We start from the raw sequence: 13140 nt of genomic DNA on the forward strand, positions 1-13140 counted from the left end.
AACAACATAAGATTTGATGTTTGACGTAGTGATACATAAAATCCTGAATGGTGGAAGACATTATATTATACAACCTATGTCTTACTCTGCATTCAAGCAGGAAAGAACAGAAAATTAAATACATATCCTAGCTTATGAAAAAAAAGAGTCATAACTCTTTTTATTTTATCAGAAATCAGAGGGTTTCTTTTCTCAACTAAATTGGTTTTCAGGGCCTTAGAAAAAGCAAACATAAAGAGTGGATGTGCTTAAGTAGAGTGACGTCATCACTAGAAGGTCCATGGAAAAGGGGAACAGGAAGTGACATCAGAATCTGCTGCCGGTGCAGTTAGTGGTGCACCACCTCTTTGTGCTTGCATGGCTGTTGAATCTGATGAAGAGGGGCCAGTGGAAGAGAGAGAGAGAGAGAGAGAGAGAGAGAGAGAGCAACAGATGGCCGGGGGATTACTCCCACAATCTCTAAGCGCTCTCTCTTCCTCTCTCCCTCATAATTCCACTACTCACGACACACAACCACTCTGCCTGCACTTCTATCATTTTAGTCCTGCAGGGCCTCAGTTTGTCATCCCTTGTGAAGATCTAGAAAAATCTCCTCACCTGCTCAGTTTGACAAAACAGAGTAAAAAAAAACAGGCTCTAAGTTACCTGGGTTGCTGTGATATATAGTTGTGTGGATTTTGAATGGTGCTTTATTCTAGGTAGTTCACACACTTAATGCTAAATAAATGCATCATCACTGGAGAAACAGGCATTCAGATGGCATGATGTTGCACGAAACAACGTCAAAATCCTGGGTTAATACTATTCAGCTGGCAAGAAAACCATGGATTTAGGAAGCACTGAGCCAATTCTCCAAACAGATAAATCTCATACAACTGTGTAGCGTCTCACTTTGAATCACTGCTACAGTAAGTAAGAGATGATTTATTAGATCAATAAGAGTTTAATATAGGTGAGAGAAAATGAGTATTCCCTGCGCTTTGAATAATTGGCATTGTTGCTTTTGTCTGATTTTATTCAGATATCAAGTATATCAGTCAAATGTATAACATACAAACTACACTCTGATGAACTCTGAGTCACCTTAAAGGCTTTCTATGTGATTTTTCACACTTAAATATAACAGAAATCAAGTATATCCTCTGAAAGAGTCATGACTGTCTACAATGGGTGTAACACCCGAGTCCCACTGTCTGTGATGCTTTCAGAGTCCTATCTTCATTTTGTTTACATCGGCGGGACGGCCGGCTGACTCCTCCCCTCGTGTATAAAAGTTGTTTAATTGAGGGACTAGAGAAAAGAAGAATAACATACTGAACTCACTGCTTAACTGTGTTTCTAGATCACGCTCATTTCAGGTAAATTTACATGCAGTGTGAAGATACGAGTATAATAAAGATCACTAGCATTAGCATGCTAACACAACAATGCAGCGCAAGTTGTTTTGTTTTGTCGCCCTTGAGCACCAGCATGAAAATGCTGATGCTCAAGGGCGACATCTGCTGGATCAAAAAATCACATATAAAGCCTTTAAGCCTGGGTGATAAAACCATTATGATAATTATCCTGATATAATTTTTCCCATTAAAAATATAACAAATGTTCAATAAAGGTTTGACAGATATAAACCTTTAATTACACCAGTGACATAATGGTACCCATGCACACTTTATCTACTTTTCTAAAGATTGTCTTGTGGGATTTTTTTTTGTTATTGGACAGGACATCTAAAGAGTGACAGGAAATGTGTGGAGGAGAGAGTGGAGGAGAGAGTGGGGGGGTAGACATGCATCATATGGTCATGGCAGAGAGTCCAACCAAATGTGTTGAGAACTATAGCATCTGCACATGGAGGGCCCGCCCCACCAAATGAGCCAAACCCACGACCCCAGGATTTACTTTTGGAGAAATCTGAAATCTTGTTGTTTTCAGTGTCCCTAATGCAACAACCGTTTTGTACCATATCCACGGTTTAATTTGTGCTTGTGAATTGTGATTTTTTTAATGTTTCACATACAACAAGCAAACCCATAAGTTGTATTCCTCTGTGAAATAGTCCACACACTGGAAAGAGGAAACCTCTGCCTGCGAATTAATATCCAATCACGGTGTGCATGATTTGGGAGAAGCTGACAACACTGGTGTCAGATAACACACATTGTTTTCACATGGCGTGCAGTGAGGAGAGGCTGCAATCCAATATTTAAATATTCTTGCAGGGGGAGAAAATATCTTCTTCCCCATTCCAAATAATATCCTACCCACAAAGTTGCACTTATCCTGCAACTAGAGACCCCATGGCTTCACTTTAGATGTATGAAGACTGACAAGAGCGACGGGTTTTGACTGGAGAAGAACATTTAAAGTAATGTATAATGTGACCATAACAAACAACAACAGCACAGTGGCACAGTGTGTCTGGGTAATGCAAGCTGAGCTGGAGTTACATTAGCTCTGCTTCTATTTGAATGCTCCACTTCTAAGGTCGGGAATGTTAAGTTCCTAAGAGGAGCCAAGTTGTCCAAAAACACTATCAAAAAAATGGCTTTTACTTAATTAGCATAAAAACACTGATCAAGCTGTTTCATGTTAAAAATCTGCGTAGAACACCTGCTCCACATGGAATTGTTATTTATTTTGAGAAACACTTATTCATGTTTGCAGTCAGTTACGTATTCTCCTTTGTTAAAGGAAGAATATGTGACTTTTTGATCCAGCAGATGTCACCCTTGAGCACCAGCATGAAACCAAAACAACTTGCGCTGCATTGTTGTGTTAGCATGCTAATGCTAGCACTCTTTAGTTTGCTGGTATCTTCACACTGCATGCAAATTTAAACGAAATGATGGTGATCTAAAAACGCTTACGTGGCATTCAAATAAGCAGTGAGTACAGTATGTTGTTCTTACTCTCTCAAGTCCCTCAATTAAACAACTTTTATACGCTAGGTGACGAGTGTAAACACTGTGTAGATACGGCTCTGAAAACATCACAGACAGTGGGACTCAGGTGTCACTCTCATTGTAGACAGTCATGACTCACAGAGTTATTTTCAGAGGATAAACTTGATTTCTGACATTTAAGAGTGAAAAATCACATATTCTTCCTTTAACGCATTTTTTAGATTTACATAAAGTGTAACCTGAACAATATTATAAAATGATCACATCACAAATCATGTGATGTAAATTGTAAACTTACAGGGTCAATACAGCAGCAGTAGTTGTTATTTATTTTATAAATGCACAGATAGAAAAGTGGACAATCTGAAAATGCAGGTTTCCTAATCAATATCAGGAAGGGAAAATGGTATCAGAGCATCTCTATGGCTAACGGCAATAACATCATCATCATCTCTGTTGACCCCTGTCAGGTCACATCATCGTCTTTCAGCTGCCCTCAATCAAAGTACTGTGGGACACACTGAGTGATGGACAACACACTACAACCACTCAAGTCTTTTTAGACCAAGATCAACTTTTACCACAAAAGCCTCCTTCTTCCTGAGCTCTTACTAAATCTGAAACATCCAGAGTTCTGTCACCTATGTAACCACGTGACTTAAACAGCATCTTTACACCTCATTTATTGCAGCATGTTGGGGTCCATGTGATCCATGAGTCCACTCAGCCCTGCCGTTATCCACAGCAGGAGTCTCCCCACATGTCCGCCTGTAAGGGCAACCACTTATCTGTTGTGTAAAGACATCACCATGGAGATGAAGCATCTCGGCTAGCAATAAATAAGCAACATTGTCAAGTTGAGCTATCAGCGAGATGAGTCACAACAACAACTAATCAAACTGCCCCCTGCCCAAGCACCTTTTTTTCTTTTTTTTTTTTTACAGTTATCTGCGGGCTGGATTACTCACTATGGAAAAAAGGGACCGTGCAGAAACTGGATAGCAAAAGGTCCCATTTAGTCCAATAACTCTTTCTAGAACCTTGAGGCTGAACTTTCAGAAGTAAGTGGGACTGCTACTGATTTGACTCTTCATGACATTTTCCCTATTTAGCTATTTTCAAAGATTAGTGTATTGGTCATTGGCTAACTTTCTGGGTTCATTGCTTTCAGGTGCACTCTTTTAAAGGTACTAACTGCTTTTCTACAAACATCCAAAAACATTTCAAGTAGATGATGTGCAGTAAGTATCTATATTTTTAGTAAAGATCCAGCAGAGTTTCATAGAGGCACCACACACTTGTCCCCCGTACAGTGTTTGCCCGTGAGGACAATAACCAATATCATTTTGTGTACCAGGATGTACTCATGTTGATTTATTCTGTAAAAACAGGTATTTTTGAATGTAGTGTGTTCGTGACTTCCGGTGCTCCTTGATCCAGCCTCAAGCGGACCCTCGATGATCTGCAAGATTTTGCACTTCCCAGTGGATTCATTTTTTAACCCCGGAGGTTACAGCTTGGTTGTGGCGCAACATCAAACATCAATAAATGTCTACTTGATTAAAAGGGTGAATTTAAAAACATACATTTGTAACTTATCCCAGTATGTGTCTAATTGATGGAGAACATGATGTGTTAGCTTGCACAGTATTAGTCAAAGCGGCTTGTGGCAATGTTCCAAAATAAGAAACCTCTTCTTGGTTCAAATAGAAAACAAGAGACAAATAGCTGCATTGCAAATTAGACGACATGTTCACCATCTTTACATTTCCTCATGCCATGGATTTTTTATCTGAAATGTTGGGTCATACTTTAGAACCATTTCATTGCATCTGTAGCGTACACTGGCTCTCTCCAGCTCAATTAGCAGAAGGCATGCTCAGACCTAGACTTCAAATGTTCTCATTTTTAGATTGGTTAATGACTTCAATAGGGAGGAGGGTTCCTGCCATTAGTATTCCTGAGACGCTGGCTGTGACGAGCATTAATCAACATTGGCTTGGATAACATTTGCAAAGGCATTACAGCAACCTGAGATCATGACAGAAGGTGTGAGCTTGATTGTGCAGACTCATATGAATGAAGGTATTAGAAGGGTATTTGCACAGAATCAGCTGCGTCTGTGTCAGGATATGAAGCCTTCAATCAAAGAATTATATTTAAAATGAGGGGAATAGAATTTTTCACTCTAAATCATACAAAATGCTGCCTAAAAGTTCTCTTCTTATTGCCTTTTGTTTCTTTTTTAAAACTGTCTTTATTATTTTAATGGGCAAAACAAATTAAAGGGGTTACAAGATTTGGTCTTGTTTTTAAATCAGACACAACAATGATAAAAGGGATATGGTAATACAAAAAAGATCATTTTCTTGAACTTCATATATCGGTGTGTTTGACTGAAATGAAGGAAGTAGCTGTCGTATTAATTTCTTACAGTATGATTTTCAAGTTTTTTATTTCCTCCTGGCATCACTGGACCATATTTATGGGCAGCATCCTTATTGTCACAGAAAAAGATATTACATAATGTGCTTTGCAGCTGTTAAAAAAATGCTGCAGCAGTCAAGAATTGTCCTCACTTAATTCTCATGGAACCCAACCCAGCCTGATTTGATGAAGACATGTTGCCTTTAATTGGGTCTATAAGAGACATTTGACATGCACATAAAGTCAGTGGTTAAATTGTAGGCTACTTATTATTTGGAACCCATTTTAAAAGGTAATTTTGTTGGTATTAGGAATAGCATAAGGGAAATGCATTGGAGAGAAATGCTAAAAGATTCATTTAGTCACATATACTGCATCCTGAAGAAGGTATCTTGCACCAGGTTACGGTTTGTTGAATTTATATACCTTTATGATTTTTAGTAGCATAGTTTGGGGTTACGACATGAAATATACAGATAAAAATGTGTTCACATGCATTTGTCTTCCCTCTCTATTCTCACAGAGGACAGCCTGAGCAAACAGTTAGTGATACATCAAAGTGAATGTAGCTTCATCAGATCAGTTCTGTAAGCCCTGAACAGCTGGTGTGGAATCTAATGGAAACCTTCAATTCATCAGAAATATAAAAAAACATTTTAAACAAGCTCAAGTATGTTAATTGTTTTTTTAAATAAACATATGTAATGCCTGGATTTTTTAAAAAGGTCAAATCACGACAGGACAAATTGCAACTAGCCTCTGTTCAAGCAGGCTCATCGTTCCTCCTTGATTCGGGACAAACAAAAACCTGTCCTGGGAAGTTTAACCTGAGGCTACATCGCATTGAACTGAATAAACTCATCATGAAAAACTAAAAGTTGATATCAATGTTGACGACAGAAACATGAAAAAGAAGAGTAACTCTTACCTCTGACGCACAGCAGCGACATGGCAAAGCGCTCCTGTACTTTCAAACAGTTTGTAGAGCAGGCGTTCAGAGAAGATTTACTCCGTCCGGTAACGTTTTCATTGTTATATCACCTCTTCATTTCGCGGTTAACCTCCACACTGATATTTACAGGTGGTTTACTGATGCTGGACCCGGGCAGAGAGCTGCAGCCCCCCGCCACTGCCACGCCATTGTAAAAACTATCATCTCACAGGTTTACAGACTATCGAACAACCTGAGGGAGCAGAGAGTGAGGGGGGGAAGGCGGGGCCGAAGCACCTGTTACTGATGTCTGGTTTGTTCAATGAGAATACAGAACCGCGCTGGGGGGCGGGGGCGTTTACAACTAGAGGGGCCAATCGCTGAGAGGGACAGGTCTGGGTGACGCACACAAATCCCTGATGTATTTTTTTTTTAAACAGGTTTCCTGACTTTATTAGAAAGCATTTTTCTGCTTTTTTTCAAAAACTTAACTTGAGCATTCAACCTACTCTAACCACGCTACTTAAATGCTTTTAGACTAAATATATTTGTTAATGAGAAGAATTACAAAGCAAAGCATTTGACCTTTCAAGTTGTATTTTACTTATTAAACAGAACGCAAATTTGCAGTATCTCAGTTATTTTTTATATGAAAGTGTATGCCCCCTCATGCAATCTTTCAGGTTATAGTTATTTGATTCTTACTCTTTCAAGCTTCAGTTGCTACAAACAATTTATTTAAGACAGGTCGGGTCTATGCATTTAGCAGCCCTACCCACTTACCTGAAAATTAACAATTCATCAATTAAAATACATATTGCAATTTTAAAACATGTATCTACATGTCTCACCACATCACTTGATGACTGTTTCACTTTTTTGCAATTAAAAAATATTCAAATAAATTCTGAAACTGATCCATGCCTTCTTTGAATTCTTTATTAAGCCTGATGCAAAAGTGTTTTGCCATGTCATCAATTTACCAAGAGAACTCCAACAACAATACATTAGATTTTATTAAATCTCTGTTATAGTCCATGTTTTCCCCTCAGGGAGCTACACTGTTAGGCTGCATTAGCGACCGACCAAAAACAACAGCACCACCTTGCGTATTTAGTGAGTCATTACATAAGAGTCAAAGCATTTTTGGTTGTACAGGTTTTGATGTTAATTAAAGTGATAATTTGGCACTTTGGCAAATTGCTTTACCAATACATTACTGGGGTTATTTATTGTGTTTTCCTTTTGATTAAATATTGGGCTTCGGATTTGAGCGATCAAAGGTGCTGTGCATTTACAATAGTCAGGCTTCCAGTAGGCCGACTATGGCTTGCAGTATCTTGGCAACAAGACATCTTAACCCTGGGTCAATTTGACCCGTTTTCAAAAGTGAATATGTAATGTAAGGAAATTCTTCCATAATTCCATTCGCTCTTTGCAAGTAAAATTAATTGTGACTATTTTTGTTGAATTATGTGTGTTTTATTAAAATTTATAGCATCTGTGGTCTTTCCAGGTCAATTTGACCCGGCCACATTTAGTGGAGCAATGCGTCACATTATTGCGCTTTCCAGCACAATGAACACACACACGCACACGCACACGCACACGCACACACACACACACACACACACACACACGCACACACACACACACACACACACACACACACAGGACACGTCTGATGCTGTGTCCCTGCTATGTCAATTCTGTCAAACTCTCCATATAAGGCTCTGCATATAAAGAAAATGTAGCCTAATTGTAATGGGCACTGTAGAAGAGAAGAATAACGTTGTGGGAAAGACAAAAAGTGATTAAAAAACATACTAAAACTGTTTGGAATTACAAATTAACTTTCTTCTGTTGATTCTTGTTTTCTTTTCTTTATTTTGCCATTGAAATAGATCATCACTTCTCAACATAACTTCATGACTTTAATGCTTTAAACCCACATTACATAATCAATTTTGTACTGTACTGTTAAATGTTAGAATATCACATTGAATCAAAAGACCGTGTGAGTCAAATGCACTGTTTTATTTTATTTAGGATCTTGCTCTTAGGATAAGCCGCTGCTTCGTGCAAGCGCAATTCATTTGCAGTCTGGACGCGGAGTGGTGTGGGTCCAAAACACCAGAAAAGTCTTCAATAACACCAGAAAAAGTCGCTGGATTTGTCGCTAGTATAGCTTTTGACAAAAAAAAGTCGGCAAGAAGATTTGGAAAGTCGCCAGATTTAGCGAGAAAGTCGCCAGATTTTGCAATGCTGGCATTTCAAATTTCACTCTGAGACAGCATGATGAAGAGGACTGCATCACAGGCTCTTGATCTAATTGTTAGCCCTGTTGAAGAGGAGAGAGCTGAGGAAAAACCTGCAGAAGAAGAGGAGGTAGTGTCAGAGGAAGAGAACATCACTGAAAATGATGAAGATTATGCTCCAGCTGACGAGGAGGAGTGAAGTGATGAAGAGGAGCCTGCTGAAATTGAAGATATTTTCCAATCCAACGATGGAAATGTTCTCTGGTCCTCGGTTCCTCCAAGTGACCGAAGGCGCATGTTGGATGCGAAGAGGGAGAGGGGCCCCCGAGGACCAACAAGTTATGCCATTTCTCGTGCTGATAGCATAAAGTCTACATTTGAGTTGTTCATGCCAGAGGAAATCGAAAAGATAGTGCTGGAAATGACCAACAGGAGGGGACGTTGTGTGTGTGGTGATGATTGGAAGATGGATAAAACAGATCTACAGGGATACCTGGGTCTTTTGATCCTTGCTGGTGTCTACCGGTCCAGTAAAGAGGCTACGTCCAGACTATGGCAGGCTGAGTCTGGGAGGGCAATGTTTCGTGCCACCATGTCATTGAAGACTTTCCAGTGAATCTGGGTAGCCTGCGACGCACAGACCAGCTACGCCTGGAACATGCAAATGTACACAGGCAAACCTGTGGAGGGCCAGCCAGAGACAAACCAGGGCCAGCATGTGGTTCTCGAGGTGACAGAGGGGCTCCGGGGACACACCATCACATGCCACAACTTCTTCACCTCCTATGCCCTTGGCCAGGAGCTGCTGAGGAGGAAGCTGGCCATGGTGGGAGCCGTGAGGAAGAACAAACCAGAGCTTCCCCCTGCACTGCTGGTGACAAGAGGGAGGGCCAAATTCTCTTCCCAGTTTGTGTTCACGGACACGCATGCTCTTGTCTCCTACTGCCCCAAAAAGAGAAAGAATGTGCTTCTCATGAGCACTCTGCATCGGGACACTGCAGTCAGCGGCACGGAGGACAAAAAGCCCCGGATCATCCTGGATTATAACAAGAACAAGGGGGGAGTCAACAACCTCGACAAGATAAAGATAAATAAAGTTTATCTTTATCTTTATCTTTAAGGTAGTGCACCTTTTTTCATGCAATATTTATTCACACAGGTCAATGCATTCTTGTGTAAGAAAATAAGAATGAATTTTTGACTGATTTGTTGTTTGTTACTTTTGCTGCAGGTCACCAGTGTATATAGCTGTAAACGAATGACAGCCCGTTGGCCCCTGACGGTATTCTACAACATGCTCGATGTGTCTGCATACAACTCCTTCGTGCTGTGGAGAGAGATGGACCCGAGCTGGAATCAGGGGACGTGCCACAGGCTGTTCCTTGAGGAACTTGGAAGAGAACTTGTGACACCTCTGATGAGATGACGGCAGACACTTCCCCGCACGCCAGCCTCTGCCAGCTTGATCATGGAAGTCCAGCAGGATGCATCGACCTCTGCAGCTGCTCCCCCTCCCCCAGCTGCTCCTCCTGCCTAATCACCCAAAAGGACGAGTGACAACAAAACTAGCACCAGGTGCCAAAAATGCAATGCACATATTTGCAAAACCCATAGCATCGTTACCTGTCACTCATGCAAATGAAGACAAATACACACACACACACACACACACACACACACACACACACATACACACCTTGTTTTTCTGTTTTTCATTTTATGATGAAGCTCCACACACACACACACACGCACACACGCACACACACACACACAGTTTTTCTTTTATTCATTTTATGATGAAGCTCCACACACGCGCGCGCCAAATTTGGCTTGGGGGATATCCTGGCTAATGTTTGACATATACGAGTCAGTGGTTATCCAATATAACTAATCATTTCTGCTTATTTTATTCAAAAACATTGTACAATTTCATGTAAATTAAATGTCAATTCTTACAGTTTTTTCCAATTGCTAACACACTAAAATGACATGCATAGCACAATTATTTAAACTGACACACAGAGAGCAAAACCTCTTCTGAAGTCTCCAAAAGTCTAAACACATTTTCTGCTTTACACACATTTTGCAATTCAAAATGGCACTTTTTAAATGCACTGAACACGGTTCTCTGCATAAGACACAACAATCTGACATAAAGTCACATGTTTGCCATTTCAAAACACTGCCATTCAAAATGACACTACATGAGCTAATCGGCCAATGTATGTGCCACCTGGCCAAACACCTCAATGGTTAATTGTTATCACTTCAATCAGGAAGTAAGCACTCTGAAAAGACCACAAGTGAGCACCTTTTTTTTTACAACTTTCAAATGAAATCAGAGCAACCTTAGTTGATCATGTCATCAACCACGGGCTGACAATGTGAGAGGCTGGACAGAGAGTGCAGTCCAACTGTTGCACTGACTTGTTTGGTGAAAAATAAAAATATAGATGTTTCAACAGCATGAGTGTGTATCTGCAAATATTTCTGTGCATGTGAACAATCTGAAGAATTGTCTACAATTCAAACTATTTTAGTATTATGACAAAGCATACTAAAGGTGAGAGTGCTTTTCATTATGACCAACAGTGTGTAGTTGGTCAGACAAAAATCTGGTAATATGAATGAAGTGTGTGCCATTTGGTGCAAAAGTTAGATTTTGATAATGCTATATGTAGTTTTGGTTGCAGTACTTCAATTTGCAGGATATATGAGGTATTTTGCAGTTTGGGTGTGTGGTTTTGTGAATTGTGTTAAGTATTTTAATAAAACCAGCCTAGTTTTCAAAATTGTGTTTTAGCAATTGGAAAAAACTGTAATAAAAAGAATAAGAGGTGTAAAAGAAGTTTAAAATATGTGCTAATGAGTTTGAATGAAGTTGTCTAAAAGTATGTCACACAGAATGGTGTGATCATTTTGCACTTTATGCTTTATAAAGAGTCAAACTAGACGCTGGGAGGACAAAAGGTGTGACTGTATTTACTGCCATCAAAAACATTGAAATTGTTTCAAAACAATATCCTGACTAAACGTTGACATAGACCAGTCTGTGATATATTCCATCTACTTGTGTGTCTCTGATCATAACCACAGTGAAAATAATTCAGAATTTCTGCTTTTTTTAACCTGAAAAATTAGGTATAATTTTATGTAAATGAGGTCTATCATTAACATATCTTTGACACTTTTTATGATACCATATCATACCATACATTACAAAAAAAAGGGTAAAACATATGTTAATGTGTTTGAAACAAGTCATAACAGACCGGGTCAATTTGACCCAAGAGGACAAAGTAAACTAGAAGTAAATACAAGAGTGCTTGACCATACAGGGCTCTATACACAATTGCACACATTTTAAACTGGATTCGGAAATGAATGGGAAGCCCCCTAAGGAGCCCTGGAGGTGACATGGACGTTTTTGTTTTTTTATCTCGCTCACGCGACTTAGTATCTTGCGCGTGCGACTTATAGTAAGTGAGGAATTTTAAGGAGTAAAGAGGAATTTTCCATCCTTTACTATCTTGCAGATAGTACAGAAAAGCAGTAGCAGTGAATGCAGGCCTATTGTAATGGGTCGAGACAGTCTCATCATTTTCTTCTTCAATTTATGTATGCATCATAAAGAAATACGAAGAAGCATAGCCTTATATGGTTTCATTTTAAGCCAGAGGCATCTTATCAGAATCCTTGGAGAATACAGACTTTGTCGTCGACAATTTTCGGACTTGCAGGAAGTAAGTATTGATTGATTGATTGATTTAGCCTACTGTATTAATCCTAGCCTGTCTTTTATCGTTTGTTTGTTTTGTTTAGTTGGAATCCCATTAGTTAATATACAGTATCATTTACAGGAAGAAGAACTTTACATTAGGATATGTAAAGTAGATCTACCTATCTATCTGATTGTAAGAGAACTGGGTCCTTACACGTGTATATCTGTATGTATCCTTGTCTTTAGCATTACGTTAAATTCATTAATTAATTCCAATATTTGTTAACCAAATGTATATGTGGGACAGTGGCATAAAAGGACCCCCCCCCTCCTCCCCCCTATATATTTGTTTATTTATTATTTACAACTAATTATTGTGGCTTAAAGGAAAAGATTTAGGCATTGTAATTCCAGAGTTTCACCACAAGAGGGAGTTTGTGGTTATGGGTCGCTCTTGGTCAGCGCAGGTCAATCATTGTGTTGTTCTGATGAAGCTCAGAGAGAAGCGTATTATTTACGATGCTGCTATATGTTTATGTTTGCAGAAAAAAGTAAAACAACATACAACTCCAAGCGCACTGTGGTTCATTCAAGTGTGCTACATATACCCTTATATACCCTTATACCTTGAAATACTCACGCGCGAGATAGTAACTCGCGCGTGCGAGATAAAACAAAAAAACATCCATGTCACCTCCCGGGCTCCGTACATGTCACCTCCAGGGCTCCGTAGTATTCAGAGCTGAGCTACAGATGATTAATTATACCTTTGTTTCATTCAGACTTGATTAGTCTACTGTAATTCAATACCTGTCTTAGCATCACATCGTTGAGCCGCCTACACATGGTCCACACTGCTGCTGCTAAGCTGTTAACAAAATCTATTTAAAATATCTCATG

The 13140-nt window shown here is 39.5% G+C and overlaps 1 protein-coding gene and 1 pseudogene across 2 annotated transcripts in view; one reads left to right on the top strand and one right to left on the bottom strand.

Annotated features, from left to right (window-relative positions):
• LOC109981673 (protein unc-13 homolog B) overlaps nt 1-6480 on the bottom strand; it is a 66797-nt gene extending 60317 nt beyond the window's left edge. The window contains exon 1 of one of the 2 annotated variants that reach the window (XM_065965733.1): nt 6259-6480. In XM_065965733.1, the coding sequence (XP_065821805.1) occupies nt 6259-6280 (22 nt within the window). In that variant the 5' untranslated portion in view covers nt 6281-6480. The remainder of the gene's footprint in view (nt 1-6258) is intronic. The other variant, XM_065965732.1, reaches the window with a different exon arrangement.
• Nucleotides 6481-8556: 2076 nt separating this feature from the next.
• Nucleotides 8557-12516, top strand: LOC136183203 (uncharacterized; annotated as a pseudogene).
• Nucleotides 12517-13140: the final 624 nt, after the last annotated feature.

Source organism: Labrus bergylta, chromosome 17, assembly GCF_963930695.1.
Source record: "Labrus bergylta chromosome 17, fLabBer1.1, whole genome shotgun sequence".
Lineage (NCBI taxonomy): Eukaryota > Metazoa > Chordata > Actinopteri > Labriformes > Labridae > Labrus > Labrus bergylta.